This window comes from Salmo salar, chromosome 26 (assembly GCF_965601325.2).
Source record: "Salmo salar chromosome 26, fSalSal1, whole genome shotgun sequence".
Lineage (NCBI taxonomy): Eukaryota > Metazoa > Chordata > Actinopteri > Salmoniformes > Salmonidae > Salmo > Salmo salar.
The window spans coordinates 48,830,001-48,845,000 of NC_138316.1; the positions used below are offsets into that span (position 1 = coordinate 48,830,001).

Consider the following 15,000-nt stretch of genomic DNA (forward strand, 5'->3'; position numbering starts at 1 on the left):
GACAGTATATAGACCAGATGAATGATACCTGCCCAGGTAATAGACAGTATATAGACCAGATGAATGATACCTGTCCAGGTAATAGACAGTATATAGACCAGATGAATGATACCTGATCCAGGTAATAGACAGTATATATACCAGATGAATGATACCTGTCCAGGTAATAGACAGTATATAAACCAGATGAATGATACCTGTCCAGGTAATAGACAGTATATAGACCAGATGAATGATACCTGATCCAGGTAATAGACAGTATATAGACCAGATTAATGATACTTGTCCAGGTAATAGACAGTATATAGACCAGATGAATGATACCTGATCCAGGTAATAGACAGTATATAGACCAGATGAATGATACCTGTCCAGGTAATAGACAGTATATAGACCAGATTAATGATACCTGTCCAGGTAATAGACAGTATATAGACCAGATGAATGATACCTGTCCAGGTAATAGACAGTATATAGACCAGGAAATGATACCTGTCCAGGTAAAAGATAGTATATAGACCAGATGAATGATACCTGTCCAGGTAATAGACAGTATATAGACCAGATGAATGATACCTGTCCAGGTAATAGACAGTATATAGACCAGATTAATGATACCTGTCCAGGTAATAGACGGTATATAGACCAGATGAATGATACCTGTCCAGGTAATAGACAGTATATAGACCAGATTGTAGATATGTACACCACTACACTACCACTACATATCTACAATACAACACATTATTACACCACTACACTACCACTACATATCTACAATACAACACATTATTACACCACTACACTACCACTACATATCTACAATACAACACATTATTACACCACTACACTACCACTACCTATCTACAATACAACACATTATTACACCACTACACTACCACTACATATCTACAATACAACTCATTATTTCACCACTACACTACCATATCCACAATACAACACATTATTACACCCCTACACTACACTACCATATCTACAATACAACACATTATTACACCACTACACTACCACTACATATCTACAATACAACACATTATTACACCACTACACTACCATATCTACAATACAACACATTATTACACCACTACACTACCACTACATATCTACAATACAACACATTATTTCACCACTACACTACACTACCATATCTACAATACAACACATTATTACACCACTACACTACCACTACATATCTATAATACAACACATTATTACACCACTACACTACCACTACATATCTACAATACAACACATTATTACACAACTACCACTACATATCTACAATACAACACATTATTACACCCCTACACTACCACTACATATCTACAATACAACACATTATTACACCACTACACTACCACTACATATCTACAATACAACACATTATTACACCACTACACTACCATATCTACAATACAACACATTATTACACCCCTACACTACCACTACATATCTACAATATAACACATTATTACACCACTACACTACCACTACATATCTACAATACAGCACATTATTACACCACTACACTACCGCTACATATCTACAATACAACACATTATTACACCACTACACTACCGCTACATATCTACAATACAACACATTATTACACCACTACACTACCGCTACATATCTACAATACAACACATTATTACACCACTACACTACCGCTACATATCTACAATACAACACATTATTACACCACTACACTACCACTACATATCTACAATACAACACATTATTACACCACTACACTACCACTACATATCTACAATACAACACATTATTACACCACTACACTACCACTACATATCTACAATACAACACATTATTACACCACTACACTACCACTACATATCTACAATACAACACATTATTACACCCCTACACTACCACTACATATCTACAATACAACACATTATTACACCACTACACTACCATGTGTGTGTATGTGTGTTTCTATGCCTGTGTTTGTGTGTGTGTGTCTCTTCACAGTCCGTGCAGTTCCATAAGTTTTTATCTGTTTTTTAAATCTGATTCTACTGCTTGCATCAGTTACCTGATATGGAATAGAGTTCCATGTATTCATGGCTCTATGTAGCACTGTGCACCTCCCATAGTCTGTTCTGGACTTGGGGATTGTGAAGAGACCCCTGGTGATATGTCTTGTGGGGTATGGATGGGTGTCTGAGCTGTGTGCTAGTAGTTTAAACAGACCTCTGGTGGTGTGTCTTGTGGGGTATGCATGGTGTCTGAGCTGTGTGCTAGTAGTTTAAACATACCTCTGGTGGTATGTCTTGTGGGGTATGGATGGGTGTCTGAGCTGTGTGCTAGTAGTTTAAACAGACCTCTGGTGGTATGTCTTGTGGGGTATGGATGGGTGTCTGAGCTGTGTGCTAGTAGTTTAAACAGACCTCTGGTGGTATGTCTTGTGGGGTATGCATGGTGTCTGAGCTGTGTGCTAGTAGTTTAAACATACCTCTGGTGGTATGTCTTGTGGGGTATGGATGGGTGTCTGAGCTGTGTGCTAGTAGTTTAAACAGACCTCTGGTGGTATGTCTTGTGGGGTATGGATGGGTGTCTGAGCTGTGTGCTAGTAGTTTAAACAGACCTCTGGTGGTATGTCTTGTGGGGTATGCATGGGTGTCTGAGCTGTGTGCTAGTAGTTTTAACAGACCTCTGGTGGTAGGTCTTGTGGGGTATTCATGGGTGTCTGAGCTGTGTGCTAGTAGTTTAAACAGACACCTCGGTGCATTCAGCTTGTCAACACCTCTTACAAAAACAAGTAGTGATGAAGTCAATCTCTCCTCCACTTTGAGCCATGAGAGATTGACATGCATATCATTAATGTTAGCTCTCCATGTACATTTAAGGGCCAGCCTTTCTACACTGTTCTAGGCCAATTGTAATTTGCCTGTGTCCCTCTTTGTGGCACTTGACCATATGACTGGACAGTAGTCCAGGTGTGATAAAACTAGGGCCTTACACAGGTAATATTACACTTTGACATGTCGCACATACGTCCAGCCATCCCTCAATGTTCTTTCTATTCAGCATGTGAACAGACAGACCCCTGGGAAAATCCTGAAGTTGGTGATCACTTTTCCCGAAGTGTTCTCATATGTTAGATGGGAAAAGGAGATCGCTGTCTACCTTACTCATGACCTAGAAAACAAGCTATCCTGAACTCCAAACCACCAGTTTGTGGATTCAGTCTGCTACAGGATGTAGCCTGTAGCGTACACGGGGAACCGACGTGGAAGTACAGATTACTTTTCACAACTAGTTGTTTGACAGAATGAGGGATTCTGAAAGTTTGACAGAATGAGGGATTCTAAAGGTTTGACACAATGAGGGATTCTAAAAGTTTGACGGAATGAGGGATTCTAAAAGTTTGACAGAATGAGGGATTCTAAAAGTTTGACAGAATGAGGGATTCTAAAAGTTTGACAGAATGAGGGATTCTAAAAGTTTGACAGAATGAGGGATTCTAAAGGTTTGACAGAATGAGGGATTCTAAAGGTTTGACAGAATGAGGGATTCTAAAAGATTGACAGAATGAGGGATTCTAAAGGTTTGACAGAATGAGGGATTCTAAAAGCTTGACAGAATGAGGGATTCTAAAAGTTTGACAGAATGAGGGATTCTAAAAGTTTGACAGAATGAGGTATTCTAAAAGTTTGACAGAATGAGGGATTCTAAAGGTTTGACAGAATGAGGGATTCTAAAAGTTTGACGGAGTGAGGGATTCTAAAGGTTTGACAGAATGAGGGATTCTAAAAGTTTGACAGAATGAGGGATTCTAAAAGTTTGACGGAGTGAGGGATTCTAAAGGTTTGACAGAATGAGGGATTCTAAAAGTTTGACAGAATGAGGGATTCTAAAGGTTTGACAGAATGAGTGATTCTAAAAGATTGACAGAATGAAGGATTCTAAAAGTTTGACAGAATGAGGGATTCTAAAGGTTTGACAGAATGAGTGATTCTAAAAGTTTGACAGAATGAGGGATTCTAAAGGTTTGACAGAATGAGGGATTCTAAAAGTTTGACAGAATGAGGGATTCTAAAAGTTTGACAGAATGAGGGATTCTAAAGGTTTGACAGAATGAGTGATTCTAAAACTTTGACAGAATGAGGGATTCTAAAAGTTTGACAGAATGAGGGATTCTAAAGGTTTGACAGAATGAGGGATTCTAAAGGTTTGACAGAATGAGGGATTCTAAAGGTTTGACAGAATGAGTGATTCTAAAAGTTTGACAGAATGAGGGATTCTAAAAGTTTGACAGAATGAGGGATTCTAAAAGTTTGACAGAATGAGTGATTCTAAAGGTTTGACAGAATGAGGGATTCTAAAAGTTTGACAGAATGAGGGATTCTAAAGGTTTGACAGAATGAGGGATTCTAAAAGTTTGACAGAATGAGGGATTCTAAAAGTTTGACAGAATGAGTGATTCTAAAGGTTTGACAGAATGAGGGATTCTAAAGGTTTGACAGAATGAGGGATTCTAAAAGTTTGACAGAATGAGGGATTCTAAAGGTTTGACAGAATGAGGGATTCTAAAGGTTTGACAGAATGAGGGATTCTAAAGGTTTGACAGTGTTGAGATTGGTTTGTCCCCACCCTGGCGGTAGACACAAAGACAGTTCAGTCAGTCCTGCTGCTTGAAGACGATATCTTTGTGAAAGGGCGGATCGTTTAGACGTTTTACCTGATATCCAGGATGGAAAAGTGAGATGGGATGGGAGGAACAGGAAAAGTGGATCGGAGGGAGGTGTGTTTGTGATAAGGGGAATGGAAAGAGGATTCGTTACTCGGTAGGAGTAGGAGGTGTTATTCATTGATTCCTGTTACACACACTCCTCGACCTTTACAAGAGCCAACCTATCACACTCTCCTCGACCTTTACGAGAACCAACCTATCACACACTCCTCGACCTTTACGAGAACCAACCTATCTCACACGAGCATCATGGGAAGGAGATGTGGATGCATGAGAAGCCTGTCATGAGTGTTTAATAACGGCCTGCAACTGGATATTCTAGTGGGGAGGTTGGAAGTCCTGGTCAATATGGACACAATGAGGCCTTATACCGTAGAGCGCTGCAACCTGGACTCAGGGGTAGACGTAATGTTTTGTATGTTATGTATTAATTAGTGAATGTCCATCATCCATTTAGTTTGATATGATATTTTACGAATTCCAATTTGTTGTGGCTCATGTCAGCTATGTGTCTTACGTTAACGCTAGCTAGGTGGCTAGCGTTAGCTAGGTGGCTAGCGTTAGCTAGGTGGCTAGCGTTAGCTAGGTGGCTAGCGTTAGCTAGGCTATGGGTTAGGTTTAGGGTTAAGGTTAGCGTTAGGGTTAAGGTTAGGGTTAGGACTTTGCTTAAAGGGTTAGGATTACGGTTAGAGGAAGGGTTAGCTAACGTGCTAAGTACTTGCAACGTAGCTAAAAAGTAGTAATTAGTCGCAAAGTTGATAATTAGTTGTCTGTGATGAGATTTGAACACACAGCCTTTGGGTTGCTACACGTTCATGTTACACCTCTACCCATCTTCCCAACTTTCAGTTTTGCCTTAATTAACCTTCTGTCTTATGTAACCAAACCAAACGTAACACATCATACTCATTTGGTGGTCCTGGATTTACATGTATTATGATACGTCTAGTCTATGAGACCAAGCTTTGTAGAGGGACAGTGATGGCTGCATTAGGAGTATTGATGGGAGTATTGATAAATCAATGGGGAAGTGATAGGCTAGGAAAGTGCCATTGAGGGCTTACAGTAGCCTACCTGTTGCGTTAGATTATCCCTACGGCTGTGTTAAACTGGCAATCCTGTTTTTTTACAAAATGTCTCTAAAATTAGTATTGAAAATATGCTCCACCACCACTAGTGTTACAGTAGGTCAACTGCAGTTATTCCTCAGTACTAAGACTTTAAAAAAATACTAATGGGAAATCATTAGTTAAGGTGCTGACAGCAGAACCCCATTTTGTTTTCAATCACAATGGGGCACTTTGTTTATGAACTCAAATGTAGACCTTTCATTCATTCCTAACTTTACCACAATTAACATGTCTGTTGAACTCACATGAACCTGAAGTTGCAGGTGGATGCAGGATCTGATACAGTCAGTATAAATTATTACCCGTTATCAGAAAATCATAATGAGACTTTATCTCGTTATAGCAGGACATTTATTTTAGTTATCCGTTTTCAGAAAAGTAATGTTGTACTCAGTTTGCTTGGGCATTACCTGGTCCTCATGATCTGAGGTTTCATCCTTTCTTTCATCTGTTTCTTCTCTCTCTCTCTCTCTCTCTCTCTCTCTCTCTCTCTCACTCTCACTCTCTCTCTCTCTCTGTTTCTCTCTCTGTTTCTCTCTCTCTCTCACACACTCTCTCTCACTGTTTCTCTCTCTGTTTCTCTCTCGCTCTCTCACAATTTTCTTATTCTCTGTAGTAAGACAATTACAATACACCCTCTCCTCACCCATTCACTTTATCTTCCCTCTGCTAATTCTCTCTCTTTCTTTCTCTCTAGAGAGCGTCGGTCATAAAACCGTTTTTATGAGCTGAGACATTCCACTCGTTATGAATTTGTGTAATTCTGCCCATGCAACTACCCCTTGGTCCCCCTCTCCTTTCTCTCTTCTCTCTATCCCCTTCTCTCTCCGTCTGTAAATTGCTTTTCTTTTCTTGTTTATGTAGTAAACAGGTGGTGTGTAGGCCGCTCAGGTGTCAGTTAAGCCTCTTAAATAAATTCCTGCTAACCACGTTTAACTAATACCATCAACACTTTCTCATCATCACCATGAGGGACAGAGGGTTGTGCTCTTCCTGTGCTCTCTCTTCCTCAGCCTAGCTCTTCCTGTGCTCTCTCTTCCTCAGCCTAGCTCTTCCTGTGCTCTCTCTTCCTCAGCCTAGCTCTTCCTGTGCTCTCTCTTCCTCAGCCTAAAGTTTAGACAAATAGACATGTTTCAAGAGAAAGTAAATATAGACAGCCCAGCTAGCACACAATGTTCTGAGAACCATATATTTCTTAGAGCTTGGTGAGAGCGTGGTTGTCCTATGGTTATTTGCTTACAAGCTTCCCACAACGTTCTGGGAATGGTGCAGGATTGTTGCTTGGCTTTGGAACATTCTCAGCACATTTAATGAACTTGACAAAAATCAAACATTTTCCTGGTATTTCATTACTTTAACAGAATATTTCCTAAAAGTGGTTACATTTAGTAAAATGTTTGGCAATGTTCAAGGAATTTTCTCCAACCTGTTTGACATTAGGAATGTTCCAAATAGTTCAGAGAATATCAAGAAAAAACTTTCTTCTGTGAGAATTTCAGTACTTCAGCATAACGTTTCCTACAGGTTTCTTCATTGTTCTATTTAAAATCACGTTCTCAAATTGTTCCGAGCACGTTAAGAAAACGTTCCATAAAAACCACAAGAAGACTTTAGTAACTTTCAGAGAACGTTCTAAAAATGTTTTTTTTTTAAAGACATTCCATTCTCAGAACGTGAAGAAACATTAACCCAAACTAAGCTACTGTAGCAGTGTTACTAAAAGTCTTTTTGAAACATTCAGTGAAAGTTTTAAGGAAGTTATTCAAAAACTGCCAAATAACCTTTAATTTCCATTCTCAGAACGTTAATAAAACCTCTCAAGAAAACATTCTCAGAACCATCCTGCAACCTAAAAATAAACGTTCTCAGAACCTCCTTGCAACCTAAAAATTCAATTTTACCTGTCAGGAAACAGATGTGTATCTTACATTGTGATAGCGTAACCCATATAGTTGTGTACCATCTGCACTAAATGCCTTTCTCTGTAGTCATCCTGGGAAAAAGTTCCACATCTCCATAATGAACCCTGTAGAATTCAACTTCTGGCACTGCTTTGCACCAGCCCTCCCATCCAGAAAATGCCAATACTGCCCAAGATTTCCTCACCTTCGTATTGGGCATTCCTGGCAGAAATAAGAGCCTGCTAAAAAAAGATTGAAAGAGTAATGCTCTCATGCCTGTCAGTTCAGGCCTTTTTTTAGGCATAAAATAAGGTGTTCTGGACGAGCAGGAACCAGCTTATAACAATGTTCACCTACATACAGAATATTAATGAGTTGGTGCAAAAAAACTAATACATTGTTAAATTAACAGTTTAAGTGTTAAAGAAATAAACTTGAAATTAAAATGAGTTGGAATGTGTGTCGTGACATCGCTTAAGCATTACAGTACATGATTATGACTTGCAGAATAACTACCACCTCTGTCTTCATTATACAGGTCTGCACAGTTATACACAGTTAGATAAGGTTTAATTAAATGAGAGATAGAGAAAGATGAATTCATTGACTGAGATTTATTCATAACTACTGCAAGTCAGCACAGCCAGACTGCAGTTGAGAATGAATTATTATGGAAGCTTTGATCAGTGTAATCGATCCAGCGGCTTGGCGGGTGGATAAAGAAAGCTGTTAACACCACTTTATCTGCAGTGTAACTTTACACGGATGAACCTCTAGGTTTGTGGCCAGACCATTCAATGTGTCGCTTCATTGTCTACTGTCCCCAGCCTCTCTTCTCCTCTCTCTCTCTCTCTCTCTCTCTCTCTCTCCAGGGGATATAACTCTGACCCGTCGCCACGATATTACAAGATTCTTATCAGCCCGTCGCTCTAACAGTGTGGAAACCAAATGGAACGGCCCGGACAAAGGCTGTTTCTCTCTATCTCTGAGAATCCTAATCGTCTGGTTTTCTCATGTAACGAGTGTTTCTCCTTTTCATCCAGAGTTTACCCATCCCCCCTTCCCTTTTCTCATTTCCTGTCTGTAGCGGCAGGTACTGGATCCAGACTGACTCTTGCGCTCCCTCTATTGTTCAGTCCTCTTGGCACAGAGCAGGCCAGAAGGTCTGGATCCAGACTGACTCTTGCGCTCCCTCTATCGTTCAGTCCTCTTGGCACAGAGCAGGCCAGAAGGTCTGGATCCAGACTGACTCTTGCGCTCCCTCTATCGTTCAGTCCTCTTGGCACAGAGCAGGCCAGAAGGTCTGGGTTCAGACTGACTCTTGCGCTCCCTCTGTCGTTCAGTCCTCTTGGCACAGAGCAGGCCAGAAGGTCTGGGTTGAGAGATCAAATCAAATCAAACTTTATTTGTCACGTGTGCCGAAAACAACAGGTGTAGACCTTACCGTGAAATACTCATTTACAAGCCTTTAACCAACAGTGCAATAATAAAAAAGTTATAAAATAACAGTAACGAGGCTATATACAGGGTCAGTGTGCGGGGGTACAGGTTAGATGAGGTATTTTGTACATGTAGGTAGGGGTGAGGTGACTATGCAGAGATAATAAACAGAGAGTAGCAGCAGTGTAAAAACCAATGGAGGGGTAGTGACTATGCAGAGATAATAAACAGAGAGTAGCAGCAGTGTAAAAACCAATGGAGGGGTAGTGACTATGCAGAGATAATAAACAGAGAGTAGCAGCAGTGTAAAAACCAATGGAGGGGTAGTGACTATGCAGAGATAATAAACAGAGAGTAGCAGCAGTGTAAAAACCAATGGAGGGGTAGTGACTATGCAGAGATAATAAACAGAGAGTAGGAGCAGTGTAAAAACCAATGGAGGGGTAGTGACTATGCAGAGATAATAAACAGAGAGTAGCAGCAGTGTAAAAACCAATGGAGGGGTAGTGACTATGCAGAGATAATAAACAGAGAGTAGCAGCAGTGTAAAAACCAATGGAGGGGTAGTGACTATGCAGAGATAATAAACAGAGAGTAGCAGCAGTGTAAAAACCAATGGAGGGGGGTGGGGGAGTCAATGTAAATCGTCCGGGTGGCGATGAACATAGTAGAGTACATGCATAGAGACACAGTATCTCTATGTATCTCTATGTGTGAAAAAGGTACAAAGCAAATTCTAACAAAGTTAAGTTTGTTCTACAAGTAGAGAAACAGATGAATTCTGAACTAAAGTGAATAAAACTGACAGCTGTGTTTGTCTGTGTGTGTTTCCCAGATTGCTGAAACATGGTGATGAGTGTTTTGAGCCTGATGCCTGCCCCTGCCTCTGGAAGGGGAAAGAGTACTATCCAGGAGATAGAGTCACCTCCCCCTGTCATCAATGGTACGTTTAGAAACACCTCATACACTGACTTTTCCAGAGATGAAACTCTTCTCGAACCAAACAGGATATGTATCAAACTCAACACGTTTTAGGAGAGAGTGGAACCTAGTTATCTACAGTCATAAATTACTGAATGGTTTTCAGATCATTTCCTGTACAGAAGTATGACACAGAGAGGTATTGTTTCTTCTAAACATCTCTCTGTATTCAACCCCTTATAAGATCTATTATATATACAGATTTCATCTGCCATGACATTTCAAGTATTGAGGTCACTGACAAATTTGTTGACTCAGCACCTGGCAAAACCTGCCAATGTGTGGCCGAATTAAGACAAATCTTCGAGCAGCTAACAATTTTCCAGGATTATTGCTGAGCTTTAGGTGATGAGTCCTGTATAGATTGGACCTACGGTGAGACTGTTCACCTGATATCCATAACTCTCTATTATCTATCAGAGAAAATCACCTCCCAGCTCTGGTTTACAGAGAGTCCTTGTATGACGGCCGTTCATTCAACAGTCTCTCTCTCCCTGCCGAGTGAAACAGTGATCTCAGTCTTTCTCCTTTCTTCTCTGCTTCCATTTCTTCTTCTAGCAGTTAGCAAGGGAAGAGGAGAGATAGGGATCTGTATAATAGCACTATGAACGGTGATGATTCAACGTTTGGCAGTTGACGAGATCCCTACTTTTCGGCAGAGGATAATCGCTGGGGCCTCCCGGACAAAAGGCGGCCATTAGTTATGACAGAATGTGCTTACATTAAGTGGTAGCAGTTTGCTGGCAGGTTGGTACTGAATCAGGATGGTTGACGCTGTGTGTCTCTTTCAGTGTCTGCCAGCATGGAACATTCCAGTGTGTGTTCCATCCGTGTCCGTCCATGTGCACAGCCTATGGGGACCGCCACTACAGGACCTTTGATGGTCTACTGTTTGACTACATTGGAGCGTGTAAAGTCTACCTAGTAAAGGTATGCTGTTTGACTACGTTGGAGTGTGTAAAGTCTACCTAGTAAAGGTATGCTGTTTGACTACGTTGGAGTGTGTAAAGTCTACCTAGTAAAGGTATGCTGTTTTACTACGTTGGAGTGTGTAAAGTCTACCTAGTAAAGGTATGCTGTTTGACTACGTTGGAGCGTGTAAAGTCTACCTAGTAAAGGTATGCTGTTTGACTACGTTGGAGCGTGTAAAGTCTACCTAGTAAAGGTATGCTGTGTGACTACGTTGGAGCGTGTAAAGTCTACCTAGTAAAGGTATGCTGTTTGACTACGTTGGAGCGTGTAAAGTCTACCTAGTAAAGGTATGGTGTTTGACTACGTTGGAGCATGTAAAGTCTACCTAGTAAAGGTATGATGTTTGACTACGTTGGAGCGTGTAAAGTCTATCTAGTAAAGATATGCTGTTTGACTACCTTGGAGTGTGTAAAGTCTACCTAGTAAAGGTATGGTGTTTGACTACGTTGGAGTGTGTAAAGTCTACCTAGTAAAGGTATGATGTTTGACTACGTTGGAGCGTGTAAAGTCTATCTAGTAAAGGTATGCTGTTTGACTACCTTGGAGTGTGTAAAGTCTACCTAGTAAAGGTATGCTGTTTGACTACGTTGGAGCGTGTAAAGTCTACCTAGTAAAGGTATGCTGTTTGACTACGTTGGAGCGTGTAAAGTCTACCTAGTAAAGGTATGGTGTTTGACTACGTTGGTGCGTGTAAAGTCTACCTAGTAAAGGTATGGTGTTTGACTACGTTGGAGCATGTAAAGTCTACCTAGTAAAGGTATGATGTTTGACTACGTTGGAGCGTGTAAAGTCTATCTAGTAAAGGTATGCTGTTTGACTACCTTGGAGTGTGTAAAGTCTACCTAGTAAAGGTATGGTGTTTGACTACGTTGGAGTGTGTAAAGTCTACCTAGTAAAGGTATGGTGTTTGACTACGTTGGAGTGTGTAAAGTCTACCTAGTAAAGGTATGCTGTTTGACTACGTTGGAGTGTGTAAAGTCTACCTAGTAAAGGTATGCTGTTTGACTACGTTGGAGTGTGTAAAGTCTACCTAGTAAAGGTATGCTGTTTGACTACTTTGGAGCGTGTAAAGTCTACCTAGTAAAGGTATGCTGTTTGACTACGTTGGAGCGTGTAAAGTCTACCTAGTAAAGGTATGCTGTTTGACTACGTTGGAGCGTGTAAAGTCTACCTAGTAAAGGTATGCTGTTTGACTACGTTGGAGCGTGTAAAGTCTACCTAGTAAAGGTATGCTGTTTGACTACGTTGGAGCGTGTAAAGTCTACCTAGTAAAGGTATGCTGTTTGACTACGCTGGAGCGTGTAAAGTCTACCTAGTAAAGGTATGCTGTTTGACTACGTTGGAGCGTGTAAAGTCTACCTAGTAAAGGTATGATGTTTGACTACGTTGGAGCGTGTAAAGTCTACCTAGTAAAGGTATGCTGTTTGGCTACATTGGAGCGTGTAAAGTCTACCTAGTAAAGGTATGCTGTTTGATTACGTTGGAGCGTGTAAAGTCTACCTAGTAAAGGTATGGTGTTTGACTACGTTGGAGCGTGTAAAGTCTACCTAGTAAAGGTATGCTGTTTGACTACGTTGGAGCGTGTAAAGTCTACCTAGTAAAGGTATGCTGTTTGATTACGTTGGAGTGTGTAAAGTCTATCTAGTAAAGGTATGATGTTTGACTACGTTGGAGCGTGTAAAGTCTACCTAGTAAAGGTATGCTGTTTGACTACGTTGGAGCGTGTAAAGTCTACCTAGTAAAGGTATGCTGTTTGATTACGTTGGAGTGTGTAAAGTCTACCTAGTAAAGGTATGCTGTTTGACTACGTTGGAGTGTGTAAAGTCTATCTAGTAAAATGACCAGAGTCACATTTACAGTACTCAAGTTCATGTATTTTTCCTCATTATTTATTAACAAAATGGGATGAATAAATGTAATGCGAGAAATCCGTGAAAGTGAGATATCCATGTATGGATGAAGGGATTGATGAATAGACTGGCTTAGGGTTTAATTACTCAATATACTTCTTCACACATTTTGTAGTTTTTAGTAGCATAGTTCTATCCTGGATTAGCTTGCTATTTTCATGTTGTTTTTCCCATCCCACCTTCAGAGCAGTGCTGATCTGATGATGAGTGTGACGGCTGAGAACGTGGACTGTTACAACAGCGGCGTCATCTGCAGGAAATCTCTACTCATCAACATGGGTAGATCTTTCATTGCGTTCGACGACGACAGTGGCAAACCAGTAAGTGCATGCTCCTGCTCTTGAACCTTTCCAGGTAGCTTGCCGCTGGTGGTCCTACCAAGTCTGGCCACCGCTGGGATGCCACCCAGTTTCCACTAGCAGCCCGTTACTTGTTTGCTTACTTGCTTTCGATAGGGTTAATGTAGCCTACAGTGTTATAAGAAATGTTTGATGAAAACATTACAGAGAGAGGAACTACCCTTAACCCCTTAACCCCTTAACCCCTGACCCCTAACCCCTCAGACCAAATGAATATCACATTACTATTGTCACACCTCACCAATTATGGCACAAATATCACTTATTTAAGACCACCTAATTCATGATCCCTGTCCTCTTCCCTGTCCTCCATCTTCACCTCTTCCCTGTTCTCTTCCCTGTCCTTCATCTGGTCCTCTTCCCTGTCCTCTGTCTTGTCCTCTTTCCTGTCCTCTCTTCCCTGTCCTCTTCTCTCTCCTCTAACTTGTCCTCTTCCCTGTCCTCTGTCTTGTCCTCTTTCCTGTCCTCTTCCCTGTCCTCTCCCCTATCCTCCCTCCTGTCCTCTGTCTTGACTTCTTTCCTGTCCTCAATGAACAATAAACCATCAAGAAATTAGGTTAAAAAAAAACACAGGGGGGTCACTACCCCCCCACCCCCCTGGCTCATCTCAACCTGTTCATCAATATTGATCTAATTCCTGGCCATTGTCCTGTTTCCTGTCCTCCATCTTGTGTAGAACCCGTCCAGTGTGATCGACTGGAGGCAGGAGGTGTTCATATGGAGCGCTGGGCTCTTCACCGTGGTCCATGTTCCCGAGGAGGACCTGACCGTGCTCTGGGATCGCAAGACCACGGTCCACATCCAGGCTGGACCACGCTGGCAGGTCAGGCCAGGCACCATGGGTTGTTAGTGTTGCACATGCCCTACCCTAGAACAACATGGGCCCTGTCATTACAAACAGCTGCTGTCTCCTATAGCAGTCTTTCTCAACCCAGTCCTCTGGATCCTCCAATCCGTCACACCTTATTCAACAAATCAACTAATCACCAAGCCCTTGATTAGCGCCATCAGGTTACCAAGCTCTTGATTAGCACCATCAGGTTACCAAGCTCTTGATTAGCACCATCAGGTCACCAAGCCTTGATTAGCACCATCAGGTTACCAAGCTCTTGATTAGCACCATCAGGTTACCAAGCTCTTGATTAGCACCATCAGGTCACCAAGCCCTTGATTAGCGCCATCAGGTCACCAAGCCTTGATTAGCACCATCAAGTCACCAAGCCCTTGATTAGCACCATCAGGTCACCAAGCCCTTGATTAGCACCATCAGGTCACCAAGCCTTGATTAGCACCATCAAGTCACCAAGCCCTTGATTAGCACCATCAGGTCACCAAGCCCTTGATTAGCACCATCAGGTCACCAAGCTCTTGATTAGCACCATCAGGTTACCAAGCCCTTGATTAGCGCCATCAGGTCACCAAGCCTTGATTAGCACCATCAAGTCACCAAGCCCTTGATTAGCACCATCAGGTCACCAAGCCTTGATTAGCACCATCAAGTCACCAAGCCCTTGATTAGCACCATCAAGTCACCAAGCCCTTGATTAGCACCATCAGGTTACCAAG

The 15,000-nt window shown here is 41.5% G+C and overlaps 1 protein-coding gene across 1 annotated transcript in view; it reads left to right on the top strand.

Moving 5' to 3' along the window:
* Nucleotides 1–15,000, top strand: part of LOC145864303 (otogelin-like) — a 194,394-nt gene that overhangs the window by 177,185 nt on the left and 2,209 nt on the right. Inside the window, exons 15-18 of the mRNA XM_082969904.1 lie at nt 10,048–10,155; nt 10,985–11,123; nt 13,261–13,395; nt 14,111–14,257. Of these exons, the coding sequence (XP_082826030.1) occupies nt 10,048–10,155; nt 10,985–11,123; nt 13,261–13,395; nt 14,111–14,257 (529 nt within the window). The remainder of the gene's footprint in view (nt 1–10,047; nt 10,156–10,984; nt 11,124–13,260; nt 13,396–14,110; nt 14,258–15,000) is intronic.